Raw genomic sequence first — 26781 nt, forward strand, 5'->3', positions numbered from 1 at the left:
TGAATACATAACTTTCATTTTTCCTTTTCGCATTTTGATTTTCTTCCCCTTCTAGGAAAGTTTGAACATTACTGTCTGTAAGCGATAAGGATTTTTCGGTTTTTTAGCAGCCATAATCTGAGGAAATTCTGACAAACAACAGTGAGGGCTTTGCCATTCATTCATCAACATGACTGAGTGGTGCAAAAGGCGAGTGATGTGTAAGCAGCTGCATGATTGGCGACATCAAACACTCGTGAAAAAAAACATATTTTTTTTTACCTCTGTTGTTATGGCTTTTCTTAGGGCTGGAAATCCCTATATAACACCACAGTTTATGTAATAAAATTTATTAGCATGCAGTTGAAACATCGCCATCCATATTCAAAGTGAGTACATTATGAGATAAACAACAATACTCAATAAGAGTAGCATAAAAATTATTTTAATATGAAAAAAAAAATGGCATAATGTTGCAACTGGAACTATTGGATGTATGGAGATCTTTTGGGGTGTCTACTTTAACTGTGCCTAACAATGTTGATCTTGCTATAAATTTGGTAAATGGCACTTCTTGTTATGTAACTAATAAACGCAACTGTAACCTCACCTTTTCTTTCCTCCTTCACTTCAAAATGTTTCAGTTAGGTAATTGATTGGCCAAGTCAAGGAAAATTAAAAAAAGCTTAATTCTCATTTTGAGTTCCTTACCCTGCACATTCTAATTAGTATTAATAGTCTCCACACTGTTGCCCTTACATTTGGTACTGACAAGGAGAATTTGTTTGACAATCAGGAACTACTTAAGTTGGTGATTATTTCCTACATTCTGATAACCTTTACATTTGAATCAAGGTTGATACTGTAAGGAGAAATTAGAAGTAAATCACTCTTAGGGGTTAAAGGTTAAAGTTCATCTTTGAACACTTCCTGAAGGAAGTTTAACCTCTTTATACCAATAGAAAATCTTGCAATAAATTACCTTTAACTGATATTCAGTGTCATCATGACAACATCCCTGCAATCCATACACAGCTCCTGAGATATAATCATACATTCCTACCACCTCACTAGCAACCACTGACACTATTGTATCCTGGAAGCCATACAGAATGGAAATCTTCCCACATAGATCAATATCACCGTGTTCAGCATTCTTTGAATGTTCCTCATCAGTGCAGAGAACGGACATCACTGTCTCCAAGTTCAGATTTAGGGTAAAAGTATTTGAAACTGGCCTTTGGCTGTAAATGCCATCCTTAACCAGAGTCAAAGGCTTTATTTGCAGCTCTGTCTCAAGCAATCTCTATAAAAATGTCTTTTTGCCAACAAAATTACCCTCCTCAATGCTATATGCATGAGGAATGAGAGGTGCAGTTGAATCCCTGAGGTTTGAAATATTGTCACCGTTTAGCCACCAATCACCATTACAGACCAAATCGCTTTGTAAACTTTCTCTGCCATATATACCATTAACATCCACCTTGGTTTCCAACTCACTTAGTACATTGCAAGTTGGACTTAGCTTTGATTCTCTGTCAAAATAATCTGAGACAACACAATGTTCAGACTCTGAAGATTCATGTCACTATCCCAGTGGGATGCTCTTATCGATTTACTTAATTTGCAATTAACAAAAGTCTCATTGGAAACATTTGGTTCTTCACAGCTAGATTGCTGGAGGATACCTCTGTTTCGTGGTTCTGCTTCCACACAACAAACATTGTTTCGAGAAGAATCAGTACTTCTTGTAGAAGAGGTCTTGTTTAAAGATTGTGTTTTAATTAGTCTTGAAAGTTCAATATTTTCCGCACTCTGTCGTTCGTTTGCTTCTCGTGCTTTATGTTTTGAAGTTACGCGATGTAATTCAAATTCCGGAAGAACTGAAGAACATGATTGTTCAGGTGCTCTTCGCGATTCCATTCGTGAGTCTTCTCTTGATTCCAAATGATGAGTGGGTGGATAACATTCTCTTCTCGCACAATTTCATATGAAATTCCACATCATGGTCCCAAGATGATGCATGAAACGTCCGCCATCTTGAACATGAGTATGCTACTTGTCAGCAATTAAAACCAAGCTGCGCATATTCAGCATGGAGCTCGGCCCAGTATTCTCCGGGGCAATCGATTTTAAAATGTTTTGAAACTCTCACTTGCGAGATAGAGGGTTTTCCTCCTCAGAAAATAGCACTAAAAACATGTTTGACGTGGCTTTAAGTAGTGCTGGAGCAACTATTGCCCTTGCTACATCATATGATGAAAATCATCCACCAGAAAATATCATTGATGGGTAAGTATTTTACGTTCGGTGAAGATCTTGCCAAACATTTTAAATTTCGAACAAGCAAAGTTAATTGAGGTTTTGATAAGGACAATGAAGATATTTCAAGACCACTTCCAATTTATCTGAAGCCCAGTAATGCTATGCTTTTTGGAATTGCTAAACTGGTAGACCATGACATAATCAATCTATATATACTATAGTGAACATTTTTACGATAGTAGTTGTCATGGTAACCCCTGGCCCTCGGAATGTGCATGACCTGTTTATTCTGAAAAAGCAAGATTTAAGAAAAGAAAGGTATGAGGAGTAACGCAATATTTGCAGATGCTTGCTTTTATCTGTACTTGGTAATGTCACACAAAAGTTGAAAACTACATTAGCACCCTGCAAACTCAAACTCCAAAGGGAAACAGAAAATGGTTTAAGTTAGGTGATATTAATGACAGGGTAAAAATTTCCACACAGCCCCATACTACATTATGCATTCAGTTCTTGGATAGAGAAAACAATGACTAAAACAATACACTGCCATTGGGAAAACAGATTACAACAGTATGGGGCTGTGTGGAAATTTTACCAATGACAGAAAAAGTTGGGGTCAAATCCAGGGAAAATTGTATCTTCTTTGAGTTAGTTTGTGTAATGTATTGCGTTACCTAAGTGTTACTATAGTCATGCTATATCATGTAAGACACGATCGGTACATGATTGTAAAAGTACATTCCTATGTAAAAGTAGTAGTACTGATTCCTAGTATTGTATTGTGAATATAGCTTGTTGATTCTTTAATAAAACTCAGTTGAGCAATAGCAATGAAAGGAGTAACTTGACTGAGTCTAGACAACACAACAGTTTGGGTTTCAAGTTAGCAGGGTTTTACTTTATTATAGTACATTTCAGTAATAAGTAAATGAAAAACTCTAAGGCAAAGGTTGGTGAATGATACCTTTAAGATCATGAGCTGTCAATCAGTTTATCGCTAAAAAGCTTGTTTAGAATCAACTCAAGTCCCCATTTAGAAGTCTTACAGCCAAAGTGAGAGGTCATGCAAAGCAGCTTAAATTATATATAGTCACACTCTTGCATTTTCAAACAGGGGTCTTTGTATTTCTGTGAGTCTCAAATTTTACCATCTGTGACTCCTATGGCTGCACCCTGATATTAAACAGAATTAATTGTCTTTTTATTTTGCTCCATAGAAGCCTTGATACTTTCTGGCCAACAACTGGAATGTTTCCTCAAGAATTCATCATCACCTTCAGTGCATTAATGAGCATTGGAAATATAAAATTCCTATCTTCAAATGGTGAGGATGATGGTGGAAGATCTTGAAATTGTGTTTAGTGTAATGTAACATGGGCATTATCAATTTAATGGTTTTTTTTTTTTTTTTTCATAACAAAGAATAACTCTATATTAGCGAGTGGAGTGGTATGTTGCTTGCACCAATCAGATCCCTGCATTAGGGTATGTAATGTATCTCACATCAATCAGATTGCTGCATTGGGGTATGTATCTTACACCAATCATATCACAACATTTTGATATCTAATATCTGATGTCATGGAATTAGGGGGCTGTGCAGAAAGAATGACACTAATCAAATATTTTGGGCTCATTTGATAAGGTCAATGGTTTGTGGCCTTTGCAAGATCCTCATTGAAAGGTCAAGACTTCTTGTGATATGAAAGGTTTCCATTTAACTTTTTGCATCATTTTTAAGTTAACAGGTGTCTTTTCCACTCCTTTACTTACAATACACATGCCAAACACGTACCATGAAAACAACATCCAAAATCTAATTAGAACATGCCCAATCATTGCTCTACATGAACATTAGGCAATGCTTCACATGCTTGAATTGTACTCCACCCATCAAATTCCATTTTGCTGCTTTAGACTTTGCTCCATCTTGTGTAATTTCCTTGTTAATAACCTGCATTTTATTATGTATAGTAACAGCATTGTCCGACAGAGTTTCAGTTTGCTTTTCACAGTAAAATTACATAGAATGATATTTTTACAGCAACTAACTTTAGACAAATAATTTTGATATTCTTTCTGGTAGAGGAACAGCAGTATTAGCATAGTCCCTTTTGCAACCGTTATTTGGTCTCTTGCCAAGCAATGTGCTCTCTCTTCAATGAAGAATAGATGGTGTTGTGTGACAAAATCAAACAATGGATGTTAAGGAGACAACAGTATAAGCATGGCACCACTGCATTCTATTTTTGCATAGAAGTATTTAGACCATAGAAACAACAGACCAAAAACTACCTGTGTGAGTTCAGGTAAATTAGGTTATTTTTTCTTTCTCTTATGGAGTTGTTGTTCATCCTGGTTAATTAGAGGTAAATGGATATTTAAGCATTAATTTGTCTCACAATGTAAAGTAAGGCTACCATTTATAATACAATTGATAGCCTGACTTAGCTGTAAAAATTTAATTAAGAAAAAATGATGAACATGATAACAAAATAATTAAAACAAATTTAAGCATGATTTTGATCACCCACAGCACAGTACAGTGCACATTGATATGGCCCAGGCCTGACTGATTGCAGAGTGTGGTTGACTGTAGAGTTTACGACTGACAAATTCAATGAAACATACTTGCAATTTATTAATAATGTGTAATTGTTATCTGTGACAGATTATGAACATTTAGAGGGTCAGATGCAGAGAGATGAGACCAAGGTAAGTATTTAGAATTCAGCAAATTGAACCCTGCTTCAATGGTGATTCAGGTCTAAAATATATGTATCTGGCATTCTGAACCATGTGTTTGTTCCAATGGAAAGACTTGCACTTTCAGTTGAAGTTCCCAACCCCATCCAGGTATGGTTCAAATGCCCCTCTCTTATATGGACAACAGTCAAATGCCCATTGGTTCCTTGGGGGAGCAGGGGGGGGAGAGTTGTTGAAACTTAATTGATCAGTGTATAAAAATACAAATATTCAGTCCAAATGGTGAATGTAGGGCTGTTACATTTTAGTATTATTTGTATGTTTTTCCTTTGCAGATTCCTGTTACATCAGCATGTCATCTGAGATTTCTTATCAAAAGTGGATTTGACTATTTTGTTTCCATTCATAATGTCAGTGTTGATGGCACAGCTGTGCACTGAACTTCAGTCTCCACATTCAGACAAGTTGTGAATAGAAGTAAATACATGTACATGAATGAAGCAAATAATTATAGTTATCTCTTAGCAGAAGGGTGTTGACTTCTGGTTACAGTTCTATATGGGTGTAATGTAAAAACCTTGTGGTTTTTGTCACTGTCCTCTGGGAATACTTGGTTTAACACTAAGTATTAAGTGTAAGTCCTCTCTGGAACTTTCCCCCCCCCCCCCCCACCCCCCACTTGACAGAAATAAAAGTTTCTTCATTTTTTGTTTATTATCATTGAGAACTTTTAGACTTTTAGTATGTTATATTTTCCCCATGTGTAGAGACATGATTAAGTTATTAGACAATATTACTGTGACCTTCATCCTGACCATTTCTTACAGCAATTCAGATATTTATGTAAACGGTTAAAAAAAAACAAAAACGAAAAAAACAGACCAAGAAAAAAAGGCGAAAAAAGAAAGTGAAATAGTAAACCCTTTTTCTTGGACAACATAGTTGTAATAATTGTGTCCACTTTAGGGCAAAGGGAATACTTTTGTACCGGTATATTTATTTATTATTAAAGAGAAAATTGAAGCAAAGAGAACTGTCACTATGGGAAACAGATCCAGTGACAGTCCCACAGCAACGGGCCAAACTCTGAAAGTCAGTTATTTTCTGCTCATCAAAGGAGTTGGTTAAAAGTTCCACACTCTACCATTAATGTAACAGCAAGTGCATTCATCGTTCTAAAAACACTGCGCGTAGTGCATTCCTCGCTCTACAAGCTCCGCGCGAAGGGCGCAATCAACAAGAGTATTCCTCGTTCCACAAAAAAAACCCTCCACGAAGTGCTCAAAGAACAAAAAATTTCCTCATTTAAAAGTACCGCGCTGGAGGGCCGGGAGGAATAAATTAACTTAATCCCTACCTTTTTTGGCGGCATTCGTAAAGAATTTCATTTTAAAAAGAAAATTTGTCATCTACAATTTGCTATAGATTGAAACTTCTACGCACATTTAAAGAGTAATGATGGACTTATTGGGATGAAAACGCAACTTTGTTTAAGGAAAAGGATGGACAGTTTTATTGTTATCAAATAACAACCAAAAGTAAGGTGAACTCTGTTTCTAAAAAAAAGACGCACGTGTCAGAACACAGAATACACGCAACGTGAGCGGAGGAAAAAAAAAAGAAAAAAAGGAGTCCAAAAATTGTTGTCCAAGAATGCCTTAGTCTTCCACCTTGGAGGGTGCCTTGTGTGCCTAAAAATTGAAATTCAGTGCCTTCAGCAGCTTTTTGGCCACAAAGATCAACAAAGAACAACGGCCATACCAAACAATCTTTTTAAAGACACGTCTATAATGGTAGGTAAACACAACTGACATGTATGAGTGACGCATGTCAAGAGTTAAGGTGAGATTGTCAGTTAGCTTTTCACTACATGCAGACAGCTTATTTTAGGCAGCTTTGAAAACTTCTGTACCTCCGCTTTCAAAGAAAGACATTTTCCATGAAATTTAAACATTAAAAATATAAGCTACCAGCAACAGGTGTTACCATTGTAAGTGTTTCATAAGATCAGATTTTCATCACGTTCTTTTACATTTGAAAGATTAGTGTATTTTAATCATTACAATATAGTGAAATCCCCATTTTAAGACACGTGTAGTAATCATATGTACGAGGAAGACGAAAAATAAATAAATACATTATAGTCCAGGAAAGTGTTCTTGTGTGGAATGAAGTTTCAAACTAATTTAAATTAAGTTGACTTAATGATTCAGATTTTGGTTAAGGAAAAGTGTAGTACCTATTATCAAGGATGAAAAAGTAATGCCATTTACAAATTTTAAAATAGTAAATGCCAGAAACTAAATATGGAATATTAAAAAAAACTGCTGAAATATGGCATACCTATTCACTGCGATTTTAATCATTAGCTGGCACACATAGATGTAAAAGAGGCTTTGTAAAAAAACCTGGGCAATAAAATTAAAGATTCAGGAGAAGTACATGACATCAACTAGTTTACTGGTCTGCGCACCTGAACTCAATCTGGAAAAAGAAATCTGCAACACTTCTTATCTTCTCACACTTAAATTTCATTATTTGCGCTCAGGTAAGAGAGGAAATTCCAGGAATGGATACATGTTACCTGAGGAGAAACCACATTACAATTAAATAAAGCAGAAGCATATTATCCACATGTCTATGCTTCTGAATACAAACAAATAGGAATTTTTTGTGCAATTACCCACATCTTTAAACCGGGTGCAGTCTACGGTCGTGAAGCAATTTTATGCTAACCTTCCCCCATGAAGGGTGCCTTGTATATCAAATGCATCAATTCAGTACCTCCAGAGTCATAAGCCAGGTTTATGGGGCTACAAAGTAATCAAATAATGAACAAGTTATGCCGGGCCATTTTATCGAGAATCAGCATTTAATTAAATGTAGTTTCCTAAAATCGTATAGAAAGGTTAAAATATGCTTCACTTGTGCTGCATACACGGATTTATCATTCTTAATTACTGATTAAATTCCGAGGGTGTAACTCAATTAATTCAAAAGAAAGTATCCAAGCAGATTACAGACATGGTTCACGAACTGTAAACTAATAATGTGTTAACAAAACTTTCCGAAATGTGCTTTAATGATATTAACGATATAAAGTTATCGTTCCTAATCACTCACCAAATTCCGAGATTGTAACTCAATGAATTCAACAGAAAATATCCAGGACGCTTTCAGAGAGGGTAAAAGGCTGTATCCTGCCACTAGAGGTACCCTTTGTTGGCCATAACTAGTCGGCGTAAGGAATGTCCACAGACCTCGAAAAGGTTTCAGTAGTGAATTCCTGGTCATCACCGAGCCGTGTTTTCCAGCTGAATGTTTTTTTAACGTTAGGTTACTAAAGAAAATTCATACCAGATTTTGCTACACTTGAAACCCCTCTCTTCCAGCTTGAGAAGAAGGGACGTAATTTCTGTGGTCCACTGACTGTCAAAATTTTTTACGATACTCTGAAAAAAGTCCTCTGTGAAGGTCCAGTACTAGCATTCCTAAGATTTGACCTTCCATTCATACTATAAACAGACCCTAGTACAACTTGTGTCGCTGCTGCATTGTCTTAATTGCAAAAGGACGAGCAACGCCGAATTGCATATGCCGCTGAGGCTATGAGGAAGTCACAGGACAGAGTTTTGTAATGGCGATGGTTTGATGAAAAGACAGTGCACGTGAGCTTACAGTTCAGGGTCTCACAGTATTTGAAGGGAGATCTGCTGAAGGAGCTAGATGACGAGTGCAGACACTTGTCAGTGCGTAAGATTAGGGACGCTTTTACTGGTCAGTATAGTTTGTACGAATGATGAACTGTACAACGTGTCACACAAGTGGCACCAGAATTGAGCCAATCCCTTGACCGAGGGCAATCTGTCATGGACGACTTTATATGCCGCTTTGGTTATCCTCGTCGAGCGCTTCGTGACGAAAGTCGAAATTTTTAGTCTCGGAATTTCCGTTGGTTACGCAACTTGATTGAGCCCTGAACTACTTATCCGTATGGTTGCCGATGTTATTGCCAAGATTGCAGAGGAGCAGAAAGAATGGGGCCAGCACTTTCCTTAGGTTCCCTTTGCATTGCGAGTATCAACGCATGATTACAGGGTACTCCTCTAGGTGCTCATGTTTGGCATGGAACTGAGATTACCTATTGACGCAAAGAGAGCCGGTGTTGCAGCGGATTTGGACCCCCCCCCCCCCCCCCTTCGCAGATTTGGACCCCCGACCAAACTTTCCTTTTAAGAATCGTTTGTATCATATTTGGTAACTAATTCTATTTGCAAGCTTTTTGTCGATGTTCTTTTCAATTGCAACACAACATTCCTCAATAAAGGTAAAGAAAAACAGCCATTTTGTTCCAATTCTGCCGCATTTAATATGGCGAGTCGTACAGCATACACAAAGATTAGATGCGAACAAACTACTGTATTCGAACTAGTGAAATTGTTACAATAAATCTTTGCTTCTTTTGATGCGAATTAACATTGATACGTAACGTCATAACAATGGTGGAGACTGTTGTGTTCAGTCACAAAAATTACTCTGATTTTCTAATTAAATAGCATTAAACAGTTTCTGAACAAGAGCGAAGTAACTACTCCTATTACAAGTCGTTCATAAAGCGTATGATAGTAGAAATGTTTCTATTCTGAACTATTGGAACTCTCAGCTTATTTTCAAATGCAAATCAACATTAACGTATACGTCTTAACAAAAGTGGAGACTATTACATCTAACTCAATCTTATTTTCTAATTTTCACGATTATTAATTGTTGAGGGATCCGATCCTTAACAATTGCGAAGACGTCTAGCGTCTGGCGGTCTGCAGACGATGCAGAGCCACTCGCCCTCCGGGACAGTCTTAAGTCCCTCGCAGCTTATGTGCAACCATTCCTCGCACAACTCGCACTGTACCATGTCGTCCCAACCCTCGGGCATTGAACAATAACAAAATAAATAAGTGTCACAATTTTGTCTCTTATTAAATTTAGCGGTGTTCCACTATCGCAGAAAAGGTTCAAAAACGACCTTTCTCGAAACATTAAACTAAATGCTTGCGCATTTTCCCTTGGTCAAAAGGGTCATTTCCAGCTTTCAGTTCGTATGCATTGGGGATACGCATATTTTCAATTAAAAACATACTTTATTACGTACTGGAACGTAAAGTATTATCTATTTCTACTAGAGTGTTAAGGATGATGTTGTCACTCGGTTTTGTTGGGGGTCCAAATCTAGGGGAGTCCAAATCCGCTAGGACACCGGACCTACATGGGAATAATTTACTGATTACCCTTTTCTTGTCAAGAACAGCGTGAAGGGACGGGTGGAGGGAAATCGTGATACCAACCTCCGAAGGATGTCTATGATACACACTGCGACGCTGGTATCGATTTTCTCTCGAAGTCTTCCATATTAAATATGAGTAATACGTCCAAGCGTGAGCTGCACGAGGCAGTAAACATCAACAAACCCGTAAAATGAACTCGGAGTTAATTAGAAAAAAACTACGAACGAACTGTTCCAATATGTCCTTTAAAAGAAATTGCGTTGTGTACGAGATGCAAGATTAGGTGTTTTTCTTTCTTCTGTGTATATCTAGAGCGGCTTAAATAGTGATATAACATTGTGAATAACGCCATAAGGTACGCCTCTACTCTTTTATTGCAGATATCAAATAGAGTGTTTTACAAAATTTTAAATACAGCTTAGTGTGTTTCGATAATGTACAGAAATAAACGCTCATCCTTGCTCTAGCGACATTTCCACTTTGAAGTAAGCGGTTCATTTCATCATAGTAAAGGTCTGTCTATCAGCCACAACCCCTCTGAATAGCGCTCTCTGTTTCTTGTACAAGTCGAAAATATTGGAATAATAACTTGATTAATTTGATTTTAGAATCCCTCTATTGAGACGGTTCTCTCCGTTTATGAAAAACCATTTAACAATAACAGCAAGAAGGTTAGAGTAAACATACCGATAGCGATGCGCTTTTTTTGTTTTCTGATACCAATGACACAAAATTTAAGCAATTTACGACCCATGTAACACCATATTACAAGACATGTCACCAATCTCGTCGATAAAGGACACGCTTCTGAAAGATCCATGACTAAATCAACACTAAACTACCAAATATCTTACCAGGACTATATCACCAGCAGGGGACACTTCAATAACATGATTGCTAACAACTAGTCGTCTTGTTTCACCAGTAAACAGTGGCAAACAATTTGCCCAGTACAGAGATCTAAATCATCACTTGGGGTACAATCTAGAAGCTGGCCCGGAACCGACAGACGTGGCGATCCTTCGTAGACGCCCTACGTGCCACACGGCATAATGGGCATGAGTGGGTGAATGAGTGAGAGATCTAAATAGACGAGCTGCTTTCTCATTTATAACCTCCTTTCTTCTGGACTTTACCACCGAAATCGAGTTATTTATCAATTGCGACTTAAGAAAAAACTGACTTAAAGGTGCCTCATCGAGGAAACAGCTTTGATTTATTATAACACAATAAGGCCCTTAAATTATCACCGTTATCACCAGTACATATTTTCTTCTAATACTTAATGCACTACAGAGTGCTTGGTTCCTAAGCAATATTCAAAATGACACTGTCTAACGTCGGTCGCTGGTCCACTTTCCTAATCTCTTTGCCGCGGCGTTCCCTAGAGGTCGTGCACTTGGTTCGGCATCTTCACCTCCGAGATCTTCAACCTTGGAGTATTTGGTCGTGTCATAAGATCCCATGTCGAGCAGGTGCAAATATGTCTAAAGGGGAAAGCAATAAAAGAGGATTTTCACGATCGTCACAATGTTCTCTAACTTCAAGTCAAGAAGAGAATTTTAAAGACTACTTCAAAGCACAGAAATGATCCTCGCTTTAAAGGCACAGAGTAGTGCGTTTTCTTAGGCAGGCTGGTTGGTAGGTAAGAAGTTATGAGTGTAGATGAGTAATTTGGTATTTTCAACTGAGTTGATAACGTAACGTATTGGCCACCGTAAAGAGTCTAAAAGCTGACGTTTCGAGCGTTAGAACTTTGCTATTTGCGCTGACGAAGGGCTAACGCTCGAAACGTCAGCTTTTAAAATCTTAAAGGTGGCCAATTTACGTTATCAACACAGTTGAAAATACCAAATTACACTGTTATACTCTCCCATCAACCTTTATTATGAATGTAGATGCTCAGGCAGTTGGGAAGCTAAGCAGCGGGAAGGGTGGAAGGAATGGTGATAGATGGGTTCGTAGGCATGGGACATCTTAGCGCGTTTTATGTTCAAATGTGTTAAAACTTAAAAAACATCGATAAGCTGGGGCAAATAGTAAGAAACGTAACTACAGACAGGAGCCGTCAAAATGAAATCTCAAGGCACTGAAATTCCCGCAGGCGGCCGCAGCTGTAGTTAGAAGAAACCAATACAATCCTAAATCACTTCCATTAATCTGCTGAAACCAACTTTGAAAGAGTAATGGTCTATGAAGTAATTTTGGAGGAATAAATAATCTTAGAGGCCTACAAGAACGTCAAGGACTTGTTCAAATTGTGCTACAAACCTCCTCACGAAGGTAGGTATCCATTCTTCTTCGAAGGTTTTCAAAGGGAGGACGAAAGTCGGGGTCAAAATTCCAGCACCTTTTCATTATAGCATACCTGGAACAAAGGAATGATGGTCAATACTGGACTGTGGTTTACGTAATATGTGATAAAAATCAACCATTACAGAAATCTTAAGAGAGCCCTGGGCAAATAATGGCTAAAATGATGAGAAATGTCTGGCTGTAATAGCTGCAAATTCATCTTTTCAAAATTCTTGAGTGAAAAGACAACTTTTAACTGAACAAACTGGTGACCACTGTTAAATTTGTTTCATTTAGCAGAGCTCAGTAACGGAAGAAGAAATCAGATTATTCGAGAGATTGTGTTTTTCATCGGGGTTAGGGGGATTGGGCGATTTAAAATGGAACATGGCAACTTGAAAGTCAAGACTCACAATTTATCATCAACATGATCGGGCTTTGGAAGTTTGTATCCATGCGTGACTCGTGCAACCACATTCCCTTCTGTCCATCCCTCATATGGAATTCCTCCTGCGAAGAAATAAACAAATTGTGGCCGTGATACACCCGAATATTTCGTTTAAAAATGTTGAGATTTAAATCAGAGAGATCCACTTCTAGTGCTTGACCGCAGCATTCGAAACTTGATGTTTCCTAGCCTGATGTTTTATGCAATTGATTACCACTTTTCTGCCAAGTAATTTGAAAGGTTTTTCGTCATTTAAAGTCGAACACAAAATGCCAATCGTCTTGGGTGATAGCCAGGGCAAGGAAAGTCCTGAAACAACGGTTCTCAGTTACAGAGAATGAAACTTCGACAAGCTGAGCAAAATTCATCATTGACGTAAACTTTGGCACAACAAGTTTTTCTGCCACAGCTCATCAAACTAACGTCTGCCAATTGGGTCCTAAAGGCATTGACATTACTAACGAGTTCCAAAAACGATACCTACAACATTTCCAGACATAGACGGACGGGAAGTATAAATATTTTTTGTTGAACATAGTTTGACTTACCAAGGGTAACTATCTCATACAAGACGATTCCGTAAGACCACCTGAAAAAATTTCGAAAAGGTGTTGCCGAGATATTCTCTAAGTGAGCATGTAAAGACAAAAACTAAAGAGAGGGCCAGCTCAGTGCAAAAATATACATACACGTCACTCAAGGTGGAAAGTCCAGCGAAATTTCCCAACAAAATCTCTGGTGCAGTCCATTTGATTGGCAAACAGCCCTGCAACGACAGTTTGTTTAAAAATAAGTGTTTTAATACTAGCGAGTTAACAAAGGACATGCACGTAAACGTGAGGTGGCTGGTGTACCTCTTCCGACACTTTTATGGAGTGTCAAAATTTAGCAAATGTCATACATTTAAATGATAAAGTCAACTAACTCAATTGTATTCTGTGGCATGGCAGAACGTGGAGCTATCCTCAGTTGGCAGTTAAGGTGAATTTTAGGCAGAATCAGAGCTAACCTTAGGAATCTGTTTACAAGTGCCACCGCAAAAAAATTAAAACAAAGACGATCTTCTACCTTTTTGGCATTTCCATGACCGTATTTGAAGCTTTGATATGCCATGCCAAAGTCGGTCACTTTGCACACATAGTTGTTATCAAGGAGGACGTTTCGAGCTGCCAGGTCACGATGGATTATCTACCCAGAGACAAAGATCCAAAATGTAAACTTGCTAACAAATGCATATATTTTGTGAGATCTACCATGATCAGAGGGAAAATTATACAGACGTTTGCATGGGTTGTAAGAACTATTGTTCCTATGGTGTTCATTACAGACCAAACATATACCAGAATGACTGCGACATTAGGTGACCCACTGACAATACCAAAGGAACTCTTGAGAAATATTGAGAATATGAAACCTGCTTCCGAAAAGATTCGTATAATTTAGATATATCTATATTCAAGCAACTCAAAAGATGTAACAATCCCTTACAGATATTTCTGCGGTAAAATTGAATGTAGAAGCATTTTAGTTACTTACCCCCCTTGATCCAAGGAATACCATACCGGCGGCGATTTGTTTGGCAAATAGCACAAGGTCATAGTTGTTCAAAACTTGAGGCCTTCCTTCTCCAAGATAATACCGATCATTAATTCCTCGGCATTTTCTCATGTAACCAAGCAGGTCGCCACATGGCAAATGTTCCATGATAAGGATCGGATGAACTTAAAATAACGAAAAGAAGGAACGAATCAGTAAAAACAAACAAACAAACAAACAAGCTAACAATCTCATAGTCAGTTGAAATATTATTGCATATAATAAGAATGACGCCTTAAACTTAACATGTACCTTGTCTAGTGACGCAGCCAATGAACTTCACTATGTTTGGCTGATTGCTGTCACCGAGAATTTTTCCCAGCTCGATCTCTCTCATCAAACATTTTCTTCCTTCCTCCCCTGCGGTGGCTACAATAAAAAGGAAATACTTTATAACCGGGGAAAAAATCCTTATTGACGAATTTTCTCGTGCTTAAGAAGCGAAATTTCGGGTGAGGATTTAGACCTCACATCTTAGGAGGTCTTTGAAACCCAGTTGTTGAAGCTCACAACTGCAAAAATGGAACCGGTCGGCGAGCGAATCCTTTCGAGGAATTCATATTTTCTTTGCCTCACGATTGTGGCACATGCTTACCATCCTCCAATTTTTTATTGCTATTGATGCCTCTATTGTTTAATTGTTGCGTTTGTTATAAAAAATAACTTTCCACGAATCTCTTAGAGCGCCTTGGTCAACCTGAGATAAATGATTACTGGAAAGTGCAAAGTACCCTTAGCAAGAAACGCTAAGTACCCACCCACGTGCTTTGAGGAGAGATAGTTGAATGGATCTTACGTGTAAAGCATTTAGCAGCAACTGTGCGATTTCCAGGTCTCCCATTTGGAGAACTAAGAAGAGCTCTCCACACTGCTCCAAATGCCCCTCGCCCAATGACATCTTGAAGCAGGATACGGTTCACTTCAATCTCCCATTCATCCACTTTTACATTCAACAGCCCCATCTCAACTGACTCCCCTTGATCAGGACTAAATATTATGAAAATCACACAATTTCTATTGCTAAATCAAAGTATAAGTGATCAAGGAAAAGAAGTTACGGAAACGTTTTGAGTTTCTTAATTATCTGACTGATTTCTTTAATTTATGGAAAGATAATCAATCTAGAAATGAAAAAACAGCATTTTCTTGTGCAGAAAAACTACAATTGTAGAACTACTCGTTTACACAGACTATCATTCAAGTTAACTTTCCAAATGGAATGGTTGACATGACAGTAAGATATAAACCCCAACTTCAATTTTTTTTCAAAAAACATTTCAATTTGGTAAATAAAAGGGAAACTAATTGACTTACAGAGCGGTAGCAGCCACTGTAGGTCCGATTGACAAATCAAAGAAAGAAATAAAGAAGGGAAAAAAGTTCTGCCTTAACTTTAATATTTAAATAAAAATAATATGCACTTTGGTCAGTGGTTAATAGAAGATTATAAATCAGATAAAATCGCAAGACAAGAAACAGTAGAAACATGCCTATAGTGCCTCAAGGGTTTTCATTTTCCTGCAAACCGAGATGAAATTAATACCTAACTAATAGCGAACTTGAGGAGAACAATTGAAATACGAGGTGGAGTAAAAGTAAACATAAACTGGTCCAAGCTTTTTCTTCTCACACAACTTATTATTGTCTGGAAAAATTACCCAAAACAAGATATGAAGAGCGAGGTTTACCTGTCCTCCGACGTTTCCAAAAATAGCAGCCCATGAGCAAAATAACAATGACAGCAGCCATTGATCCAAAAATATAATACCACACCAGAAATGGACTAACAGCTGTTGGTGTAAGTTAAACACATGCTTCTTAGCCAAATGACAAAGGTAGTAGATGTGATGATAAGGAAAAGGTTGTTACACAATATTAGCCAGCTCCTCTGGATACTTTTTTCGCTTGAGCCTAGCTGGCTCATTAGAAATGGCTATTGTTTTATGGCTGAGATTCAAAGAAAGGTAAATCAAAACTATATGGAGAAGACCTGGCCAGAATCTTGTCTTTAATTGAGAAATTATCTGCTTTTTTGTTGAATAGATGTAGAGCAATTCCCTTCGCCAAATAGGAAACAAGCAATAATGGTAATAATTATTTGGGTATCTAAAGGTAGGTTCTACTGTATCTAACAGGCCAGGGGACCCATATTTTAATTATTAATAAGGCTTCCACCCGACATCCATACACGCATTCACACACACAAAAAACAACAATAAAAGCAAAGAAAGACAAAACATACAAACAGAAAACAGCAAATAGCATGCTTAAAAGTTTCAGGTTCCATCAAGTCGAACGATTTACTGCTGTTAAATTTTAGATTGTTTCTACACTACAATACTGCCAACTTACGGTTGACTTTTATCATCACAATAGAGCGAGCCACATTTCCTACTCTGTTACGGGCTTCACAGGAATATTCACCACTGTCCTCCTCCACAACTTTTGCAATAATCAGATAACTTGTTGTCTCATCTAATTGCGTTTCAATGACTGCCCGTTCTTTTACTGGGTCTCCATCTTTTTTCCAAGTGATATTTACCGTTGCTTTGTTGACGCTGCAAGTTAACCTAAGCTTATCACCTTGGGTGAGCGTTGGATATGGTTTTGGAGTTACTTTGGCGGTGGGTTTTTCTGTGTTGAGAAAGAGATAATTTATACATAACTTGGTTTTCATTAAAAAAAATTTACTCAAAAAACCTCAGTAAGGTAATTATCAGAGAAACTAAGTGATTCGAAATCAACCCTCCAAATGGTACATACGGGGTATAACGTGCCAATTTGAGTGGAACTTGGCTTCAAAGACGTTTTAAAGAAGGTTTGAAATACTTGTCCAAAATGTGTCTGAAGATTTGCCAAAGGGTCTCAGATCCCATTCAAAGATGTTTCTAAATAAACTGAGACCCGGCCCTTTGTTTTCTATTATAAAGACATATTGCCCCATACAAAGCTACAGATCATCTCAGTGATCAAAAGCTTTTGGATCAAAATGATTAGAGTGACCATAACAAAATGTCACAAAGTGATTATAGGGAAGAGTCATCTTAAACAACTGGTAAATGGTGCATGTGCAACAACTATCTTTCCCACAATTCATTACGATATTTTTCACTCAGCTTGTATTTGCACTCTTTGACTCCATTGTCTTGGAGAAATTCCAGGGTTATCGAGACTCCATCTCATTCTTAACAAGCTATCAGTTCTTCTTGGGCAACCTCTAGCCGCCAGCCACCATTTTCACCTCATATTTGGAAGGTATCTTTAATTATCATTGTTGCAACGGATCTATCGCCATCATTACCCTTATTGCTATTAAAATTAAGATTACTATTACTGTCATTACAATCAACACCATCCCTGTCAGTATTACTATTATTATCATCGTAATCATTATAATTATTGAACCTACCAAATACTTGAAGTATTGTGGAATAACTTGTTCCATTTGCTTTGTTTTTTGCTGTACACTTGTATGTTCCTTCCATTTTCTTTGTTGCTCTCTGTATTTTCAGGAATGATTCCTGGAATGAGTCTCCCTTAGAATTGTTTTCATTGATCCCCAATGGAAGTCTACCGCCATTAAATGTCCAAGTCAGTTTTGGTGTTGGAACACCTGTGGCACGGCAAGTAAAGTTTACTGGGTCTCCATCAATAACAGATTGGTTTACCGGAGACAATTTGATCTGAGGACACACTGAAAATAAAAAGTGCACCACTGATGTTCAACAAAGGTTCTCAAGATACAATCAAATAACCACAAGTAATCTGGCAGTAAGAAGAGCAAATTTGGGAGTCTTCTAGTTTAAAATCTCTAAAATACAAAGCCAATAGTTTGTTTAAACATGCGTGGAAACACTTTGTTTTCGTGTTTTATTGACTAACCTCTTTAAAGTTGAGAGAAATTGAGACAGTTTAGGTAATCTTCGATAAATCTTAATTGTAATGTTTATTGGATTTAACCTATCGGTCGGATCGCCTTTGCGGGTTGAATTGCTGCCAGAATAAATTTGTTGAATTTCCGATCCATTATGTAAACGGGTTGGTGCCACTTTGAAGTCACTTCAAGGTAGAATTTCTTCTAACAGCATCAACACCATATCAAGCAGACAAGAGTTTTGAGAATAACGAGAAATATCAATTGGGGAATTATCTACTGCAGTTGATACCATACAAAATTCCCCAAAATAATGAAGAATCTATTGAGGATCAGAAAGTGGACCGTGAGCAACTCTAATCTTCCGTCATTAGGATTTCGAGTCCTTAACGCGCAGATAGTGTCAAGATTACCTTAGGCATGAGCGGCATGCAGAGAATAGAGTAGGATAAAGTTAAGTGAGATAGGTTCAATGAATTTGAAATTAGAAAAAAATTAAGATTTAGACGACAAATAATAAGATTGGACTTTTTGTCACCAGCCTATCTCGGTAGCCTCGGAGGCAGGTTTTGGGAAAAAATGCTTGCTAATGGTAAAATACACATCGTTAGTCATAAGACTCGACCCATAGATGACCGAAAAGGTTATCTGCGGTTTCTCAAGCTTCAGGCAATTTTTAAGTTTTTTTTTTTGTTTTTTTTTTAAGGTGATGTTCTTCAGTGAGTGACACAGGCATTAATGGAAAAAGAACTCCAAGTCGAACCCAAGGCCTCCTAGAAGATGCAGGACGCAGGAAATGGGGCTTAAAGTTTATTCTCCTTGTCCAAGAAACTAGAATGCCTATCCATTTGCTCATGCCATAGGAAAGGCAGCACATTCTCCTTGTCTATTTAAGACCTTACGTTGGTCCAGTCAAGGGCTTGAACTATCACACGGCAGTACAACACTCTACAACGTGAACTAACCAAGCACTGTTTGTAAATCTTCATAAAATTATTTTGATTTACCAGTAACATCGATCCAGAAGGAGATGTTAACTTTTCCAACCTGATTTTCAGCAGCACATTCATAGAAACCTCCATCGTCAAAAGTCATGCGCTTAATAACTAATGTATTGTTCCTACTAAGAGCTTTTCCATCCTTCGTCCAGTTGACAGATATTGGTGGATCACCCGTTTTAAGACAGTCTGTTTTGAGTGTGGAGTTTAGTGGGACTGAAAGATTCTTGAGTTCAGGATTTAGATGTGGTGGAACTACAAAGAAAAATTTAAAATAAAAGTCACGATGAGATAATATTAACAGATACAGAGAAAATATTGTCATGACAGACATTTTGTTCTGGTTCCAACTCATTGTTCCAGCCAATGACTAACAAATAGCAGACGTGTAATATAATTGAGCTAAGAAACGAAAAGTTGGAAGCAAGCACCACACTTCTCAGTTTACTGAAGAATGATTCAACTACACGTTAAAGTGAGAGAAAAATATTTCCTATTGAACTTGTCAATGATTGTAAATCACTCGTGACTCTTCGCTTATGGATCAAGCTCGGAAAATTAATTACAAACCCATAACAACTAGTAAGGGTTTTCCTAAAAGTTCATTAAAATTCCCGGTGGAGATTTAGGCATCATGAGAGTGAAGACTGTCATCCTCAGAGAAAATAAGAGCTACGCTATTGGTGGGAATATAGTGATAAGAAACAAGAATAAATTAGTTGAATGAAAAGCGCTCAACTAATTTATTCGTGTTTTCTCGTCACCACATTCCCACCAATAGCATAGCTCCACTGTCTGTGTGGAGAGTCAGGCACCATGCAAGCGAGGCCTGTCATCCAAGAGGATACGACAGAAATGATCTTGCTCGACTGACCAGCAGTACATACGTATGATATCGATTTGCAGTTCAAAATTTAAAGTAAATGTTAAAAGAAGGAAGAGATTTCAAGAAGAAAACCCTCTAACTAGATGTAGGTATTTCCTCACTCAAGAAGATGGCACAATGATCCTGGCCAGTGCCTTAACCCACAGCAATTAGTCCAGAGTCTATCCCACCGCAGCTGACACAACTGAATGATTTAAAATCCAGTTTTAGACTTAACAACTCACCTTTAACAGAAATATAAATGTCTTCAGCAGAAATTCCTCCAGGATTTTTCGCTTGACAGGTATACCGACCTGTGTCTTTCTTTGTTATCTTATGAAAGGAGAGAGACATGTTGTGTCCTTCAGATAAGTTATTCTTAAGCCAAGTTATCTGTGGCTGAGGCTGACCTTGAATGATTTTACAAGTCAAAGTCACAGTGTCTCCTTCTCTGATTAGATTGTTTGCTCCTGAAATTCTCACCTCTGGTAGAACTTTGAATAAACAAGTAAAAAAGTTAAAACACAGTGGCTTTAGTTATACACACATAAATTATGCAAATATCCTAAAGGGCAATTTCCTTTTTGGGTTACTAACATCAGTCTATAAATTAGACAAAGCATTTTCATCTGACTAATTTGAATAACCAGATGAAAGTCCTTTTCAAATGGCTAAAAACAACAAATCATTGGAACATATAAGGTGACCTTGCAGAAATGCCTATCAGAAGAAAATTAAAAGCCCTTCAGAAAAAAGTAACAAAGATTGTTTTAACCTCAATAAATGAAATCAGAAACCCACCTTACCAGCATTATCTACATGCAGCTGAACTACTTAATGACTAAATTCTTAAGATCAGCTATTGATAGTTACCTATGATGTTTAGCTTCATCTTTAATATATTTTAGACTGCATTTTGTACTATTCATATTTTAGAGTAGATATTTTAGTCGTTTAATTTTTGTATTTTGTATTAGCCTGTGTTCCCTTATTAGCATGGATTCCTCAGGCTTCATGGTTTGACACTAAAATAAAGTTTTTATCACTATTTTTACTATTATTACGTGTTGGTATAATGACTGAACCAGTTTCAGATTTTTCCAATAACTCACTCACCTATAACAGACACAAATATGTTTTTATGTCTGATTGTGACCCTTTTTGATCCTTTATTTTGTGTCATGGTACATCTGTATGTGCCACCGTCTTCAGGGTGAACAGGATCAATCTGTAGACTGCCACTGGGAATTTGAGTGACTCTCCTCCCATCAAGTACTAACTTTTCTCCTTGTTTGCTCCAAGTTATCTGTGGACGTGGTGTTCCTTCAGCACTACAGTTTATAGTACCAGATGTGTAAGCAGTGAGGCTCTGCTGGTCTCTAGTGTTCTCAGTGAATCTTGCTGTTGAGATAAATAAAGAAAATAACCACTTACTGAAGCCGCAATGAAGAAAAGCTAACTAGTCCCTATTGTGTGTCTATATTGTGAGTGCCGGGCACATTTACTGTTATGTTAACTTACTCTACAATGAGGTCTTCTAAATGTGTTGAAAAGGATTTTCCTACCATTAATGTAAACCGTGTAATACTGAACATATTCCAGTCTGAGGCATTCATATGTTCCTCCATCAGACAACTGCACATTTTCTATGACCAGTTTACCATCTTCTGTGGTCTTGACCCTCTTAGAGGAAGAATTCATCCCTTGCACCTTTTGACCATTAATGACCCATCTCGCAAAACTGGTTTTGTTACGTATTGAGCAGTGAAGGATTTCATTGCTGCCAATATCAAAGTAAAGATTCTCTTTTCCCAATACTTCTTTGTTCTCTGAAAGAAATGTTTTCAAGTAGCACAATTATCAGTTCATTCTGTCTCAGTATTTTGACATTAGTTTGTTTCAAAACTAATAATATCTTGATCTTTGATGTTTAACTTTAAACACGTGACTATTCACGAGGACCAGTCACCTTTAGGAATTTCCACCTCGACGTTATTAATATCTTACTTACTTGGTTGACACAGTGCTTGAGAACCTTTGCCATCTCCTCGACATTGACCAGGGACATTTAACTTTCCATCAGTGTGTGCGCAAGATGCAAGTTCTACCTCCTCTCCATTGCAGGAAACATCCACCATTACAGAAGTAATGTTTCCATCCTCTACGTTGGAGCCAATGAATTCAGCAAGAGCCTCTTCAAAGCCGAGTTGACAGCAAATAACTTGGGCATCATTGAAATCCCATCCATTGGTACAAATTTTTCCCCATTTCCCTTTGTAAAATACTTCCACTCTACCACCATACTCTACATTTGCACCATTCAAGCGAACAGGAACTTATAAAGTCACAAAATATTGAGCAATCAGTAAAGGTAAGTTAACGGTGAATTTATAAAAGGAAGAAATATGGATAAGAGAAGGAGACAGCAGGATTAGGAAGAAATTTAAAAGTGCAAGGTGTTCATACAGGTTTAGAAATCCAATTTAGCTGTACGGGTTCTTTGATGGGCAGCTGTTCATTTTTGGGCCTCTTTACGCCTTGAACAATTTAAATTATTCCTCAAAAAAACCTAATTGTCAATATATATCATATTTTTTTAGAGAGCAGTCTTCGAGAAAACACTAGTACATAATCAATTACCAAAGCAAGAAAGGATGTTTTGGTGAGGTCTACCAATGGAATTATGATCAAGTCTATAAGGGTACCTTGAATAGGATGTACAGACTGAATTAGATCTGACAACAGATTCCAAAATGCATAATTGATTAATACCTTTGCAGAATTGCAGTTTGTTTGAGAAGCTTTCTTCACATTTAGTCAAAGTGGTGGTGCAGTTGAAATTAGTAGATGTCTCTGATACATTGTCACTGTCTTCATACCATCTACCATAATCACTGCTGTTAGAGTATCCCATTGCCATGCATGTCAAATCTACTTCAACTTTATTCCACGTACTGGTGCAAAGCTTTTTCCAGCTGCTGTTTGTATGGATTTCCATTGTACCAACTGATGGGTTGCTCTCTGTTTTAAAGCGCAGTGGAAATACTGATGAAAGAAATAATACAAAAGTATATGTACATCTTGAGAGGCCCTCTTCACGATTCTACAAATTTTAATTATTTTGTTGATGATTGCCCCAAATAGGTACTTAGTTTCGTATGTTAATACCAATTCTAAGAGAGTTAGAAACATAATCATCAGCCTCAAATTAAATAGTATCTTTCAGGACCAGTTTAAAAAAAGAAAATAATTGATACTGCTCATATCAGACATCCCATACTATTCTATCAAGAAACTAAATATTTCAGTACTGATTGACAAGAAATTTAGCTCTAAATGTTTACGGATGACAACAGTGCACACTGTAATGAGGATAATAACAATATAAATGATGATACTAAAGTAACATAAACATTTGCAATAATAGTAATAGGGATTGTATGATAATAATCAGGTGGTGTACACACTCTGATTGTGTTGCATGATGGTCGTAAAATGAAAAGTGAGTCATTTACATCCTGTCGTGGTCGAGTGAACATCTCTGGTGGCAGCAAGATAGCGCATTGAATGTAATGGGGATTCACTGCTGTTACCATTCTTTTGAAAGTTAAAAAGCGTTGGCAGGCCTGCCCAACTCCTGTTATTCCTTCGTGACAAACTTGTTGTTAGGAGGCAATTGAAGAGATTCAGAAAGAATTGAAACTGCAGCCTTGGCCAAGAATCTATTCATTTGGCAGCAGTTACACTCACAGCCAATGGCTGTCTGAATAATATCAAATTCCCGAGTTATTTAATAGGGAATCAACCCTTGACATGCAAACTCATTACAAAGAGACAGCTACCTTCTTATACGAATTATTTTTCATGTCATACACTTAAAGGTGTAAATACGGGATTCACAAAAGGAGAAGCGTTACGCCTTCTAAGACCAAATTCGTCACGCTCAACGTTTCATAAAAAAACATACAGATTTTCAAATATACTTAAAAGAATAGAGAATACTTAAAATAAGGTTTTGAAAACCATATCTCTGGAGTTATCTTCTGTGGGAGAGACAGTATATTTGAAAACAAAGAAAATAGCGCGCGCACATGAAAATATTACCTTTGGTAACACGATCTCATTCGGCTTTGCTAAACCTCAAGAACATACAGACAGGGAAATTACACCTTAAAAACTAACCCTTATTATCACATCACAGAGGCAAGTCATTAAAAGATATATTTATAACAGCTAAGTTTTCAGGTCAGAAGATTTAAAAACACAAGCGTTCATAAGCCTATCAACACCTTTTCACGATCGACTGCACTTTGCTTTCCGGCTTACCTAGCGTGTCGCCATATGCATTGTAGAGTTATTCAGTAGCCAAGTGACTTCTTTCATTGCTCTAATTCAAACACTAGCACTTAAAATACGCGAAACACGTGTACCGTTGGAGAGCGTTTGAGAGTGTTTAGTCAGAACTGTTGAAGAAGGATCAAAGCGGCCATCAAAATCTTTGAAAGGCTCCAAACTACGACGTACATCAAATTTGACCTTTTCGAAAACTGGCCTCAAATTACCTACTAAAAAAACAGTGATTGCGTTTGTCCTTGAGAACCATAGAATACGCAACAAATACGTACAAAAAATACTTTTACACATTCAGAATAAACCAGGTTATATTTACCTATGGTGAAAGGAAAAAGGAGCGGCCTAACTTTTACGGAATGTTCAGTCAAAATCTGCCGATTTCTGCCGCTTTCACCGCCATATTGAAAATAAAGCTACCCCAACGCAACGCAATCGGAGTGCGCACACCGCCAGCTGGATAATAATAATGATAACGATGATGATCCTGACGATAATAATAAGTGATAAAATGATAATGATAATAGTAATGAAAACAACTTTATTCAAGCACAGGCGGCCCAAAGTCCAGCTGTGAGATGATCATCTTACGCAATAACAGTCGTGGCGGAATTATAAGAGTTTGCATGGGAATATTTACGACCGCTCTATGGAATTAAAAAGTACGTCGAAATCACAGTAAAAATACCTCACCTTACTTCCACAGCGTATCACTTGTTATCTGACCGCTTACTTCGATGAAAAGAACCCATTTTAGCGAGTTGTCCATTTCGAGGTTTTCCGCGTACATAAGAAAAGCCCAAGGCTGAACACTCCATTTCCGAGCGCCCGATCCGAGAAGCGAAAATCTCAGCGAAAAATGGCCTTGCTTGGTAACTCTGCCTCCTTTTTAAATTGGGCCTGGCCGGGGACCACACCGTAACTTGGCACCCATGGTGCTGGTCCCTGGCGATATTCAATTTGAAAAGGAGGCAGGGCTACCAAGCTGGTTCTCAACGGTCGTGTGTTAAGGTTGATGTGAACGAAGGCTGGCAGAAACCTCTAAACTGGACATTTCTGAGGCAAACTGCGGTTCAGCGTCGGTTGCACGGGAAAGATTGAGTTTGTAGTGAGTTGAAATGTAACCAAAGTATATGTGCTTGGATTCTGCGTTGGATTTGTGGCCGCCCGGTCATTTTGCGCTGGAATTTTTCGCTTCTCGGATCGGACGTTCGGAAATGGAGTGTTCAGACGTGGGCTTTTCTTACGTACGTGGGAAACCTCGAAATGGACAACTCGCTAAAAGGGGTTCTTTTCATCAAAGTTAGGGGTCAGATAACAAGTAATACGCTGTGGAAGTAAGGTAGGTATTTTTATTGAGAATTTGACGTATTTTTTAATTCCTTCAAGCGTTCGTAAATTCCGCCATGACTGTTATTGCGCAAGATGATCATCTAAGAGCTGGAGCTTGGGCCGCCTGTGATTCAAGCTGCGATGTAATGCTAATGCTTATTTTGGACAAGGTCAATTTATTAGTATGTAGATTAAACGACAACGGCTTTTGACAGGACTTAGCCTTTATAAAATGTGGGGTTCAACTATGATTAGACTTCGGACCATCCATGATGTCTGTATTTCAATTAATGTTACCCTTTGTAACTAAAACTCTGACTCACTTATTTTACCATCTGTATATTACCTTCGTGGCAGCTGGACATTTTGTTACATTCCCTTACAAGTGCTCTGCTCCCATTACAATGTTCCCCGCCATATGCTGGTTCTGGATTGGAACATTCTCTAAACCTTATTTGTATGCCACTGACTGTTTTAGTGCAGATACTCCAGGGACTCCACTCACTCCAGCCACCATTGACTAAAGAATAAGCCATTAAGAAACAACTTAAAAACTTTAAAACTCGCCCTTGTAATCCACCCCCTCAAGTTACATTGCAGCTCTCTAATGCTCCCCAGGATGACAAGCCACCATCAACTCTCATCATTTCAGAGGTTAACATGATTAACAAGTTAAATATATTACAAAATGAAGAACTGCCTGTGGATATTGCGAATTGCTTGCATATATATTGCTAATTCATTCAACATTTTAACTGTTTCAAATAAGAATAAGGCATGAAAGAAAC

At 37.7% G+C, this 26781-nt stretch overlaps 4 protein-coding genes and 1 pseudogene across 5 annotated transcripts in view; 1 reads left to right on the forward strand and 4 right to left on the reverse strand.

Moving 5' to 3' along the window:
- The window catches only part of LOC149037515 (hemicentin-1-like), a 58376-nt gene that overhangs the window by 31075 nt on the left and 520 nt on the right, over positions 1-26781 (reverse strand). The window contains exons 2-9 of the mRNA XM_089187749.1: positions 26340-26513; positions 23084-23356; positions 22323-22646; positions 21877-22140; positions 21428-21712; positions 20557-20805; positions 19456-19701; positions 17984-18268 (exon numbers count right to left, since the gene is read on the reverse strand). Of these exons, the coding sequence (XP_089043875.1) occupies positions 17984-18268; positions 19456-19701; positions 20557-20805; positions 21428-21712; positions 21877-22140; positions 22323-22646; positions 23084-23356; positions 26340-26513 (2100 nt within the window). The remainder of the gene's footprint in view (positions 1-17983; positions 18269-19455; positions 19702-20556; positions 20806-21427; positions 21713-21876; positions 22141-22322; positions 22647-23083; positions 23357-26339; positions 26514-26781) is intronic.
- On the reverse strand, positions 765-2019 carry LOC149037518 (uncharacterized; annotated as a pseudogene).
- LOC149037519 (intraflagellar transport protein 25 homolog) lies at positions 2087-5488 on the forward strand. Of its 2 annotated transcripts, XM_089187834.1 has the most exons (4): positions 2087-2271; positions 3465-3571; positions 4919-4962; positions 5289-5488. In XM_089187834.1, the coding sequence occupies exons 1-4, from the start codon at positions 2180-2182 to the stop codon at positions 5391-5393; spliced, it is 348 nt and encodes a 115-aa protein (XP_089043960.1). In that variant the 5' UTR covers positions 2087-2179; the 3' UTR covers positions 5394-5488. The 2 variants fall into 2 exon arrangements, with proteins under 2 accessions (XP_089043960.1, XP_089043961.1); XM_089187835.1 differs by lacking the exons at positions 4919-4962; positions 5289-5488 and adding an exon at positions 3686-4287.
- LOC149037520 (tyrosine-protein kinase HCK-like) lies at positions 10592-14091 on the reverse strand. Its single transcript, XM_089188342.1, has 6 exons — positions 14047-14091; positions 13668-13744; positions 13527-13567; positions 12944-13040; positions 12507-12603; positions 10592-11722 (listed from the first exon to the last, which is right to left on the reverse strand). The coding sequence occupies exons 1-6, from the start codon at positions 14089-14091 to the stop codon at positions 11570-11572; spliced, it is 510 nt and encodes a 169-aa protein (XP_089044468.1). The 3' UTR covers positions 10592-11569.
- LOC149037521 (tyrosine kinase receptor Cad96Ca-like) lies at positions 14459-17014 on the reverse strand. Its single transcript, XM_089187824.1, has 5 exons — positions 16927-17014; positions 16263-16364; positions 15371-15561; positions 14827-14943; positions 14459-14699 (listed from the first exon to the last, which is right to left on the reverse strand). Exons 3-5 carry the CDS (start codon positions 15534-15536, stop codon positions 14503-14505), a joined length of 480 nt encoding a protein of 159 aa, XP_089043950.1. The 5' UTR covers positions 15537-15561; positions 16263-16364; positions 16927-17014; the 3' UTR covers positions 14459-14502.

The sequence above is a fragment of the Pocillopora damicornis genome, chromosome 11 (genome assembly GCF_964200805.1).
Source record: "Pocillopora damicornis chromosome 11, jaPocDami1.2, whole genome shotgun sequence".
Classification (NCBI taxonomy): domain Eukaryota; kingdom Metazoa; phylum Cnidaria; class Anthozoa; order Scleractinia; family Pocilloporidae; genus Pocillopora; species Pocillopora damicornis.

Bases quoted from the DNA above. Each gene is read 5' to 3' on its own strand.
- LOC149037520 (XM_089188342.1), bottom strand. From the start codon at position 14,091: ATGGCATATCAAAGCTTCAAATACGGTCATGGAAATGCCAAAAAG. The intron at 12,604-12,943 runs GTGAGTCTTGAC...CCTTTGTTCCAG, and splicing joins GATCATGTTGATGATAAATT to GTATGCTATAATGAAAAGGT. The intron at 11,723-12,506 runs GTTTGTAGCACA...TTTCCCCTTTAG, and splicing joins ATACCTACCTTCGTGAGGAG to ACATATTTGCACCTGCTCGA.
- LOC149037519 (XM_089187834.1), top strand. From the start codon at position 2,180: ATGTTTGACGTGGCTTTAAGTAGTGCTGGAGCAACTATTGCCCTTGCT. The intron at 3,572-4,918 runs GTGAGGATGATG...TATCTGTGACAG, and splicing joins AAAATTCCTATCTTCAAATG to ATTATGAACATTTAGAGGGT. The intron at 4,963-5,288 runs GTAAGTATTTAG...TTTCCTTTGCAG, and splicing joins TGCAGAGAGATGAGACCAAG to ATTCCTGTTACATCAGCATG.
- LOC149037521 (XM_089187824.1), bottom strand. From the start codon at position 15,536: ATGGGGCTGTTGAATGTAAAAGTGGATGAATGGGAGATTGAAGTGAAC. The intron at 14,944-15,370 runs GTAAGATCCATT...TTTTTATTGTAG, and splicing joins TGCTGCTAAATGCTTTACAC to CCACCGCAGGGGAGGAAGGA. The intron at 14,700-14,826 runs GTACATGTTAAG...CGTTATTTTAAG, and splicing joins TGGCTGCGTCACTAGACAAG to TTCATCCGATCCTTATCATG.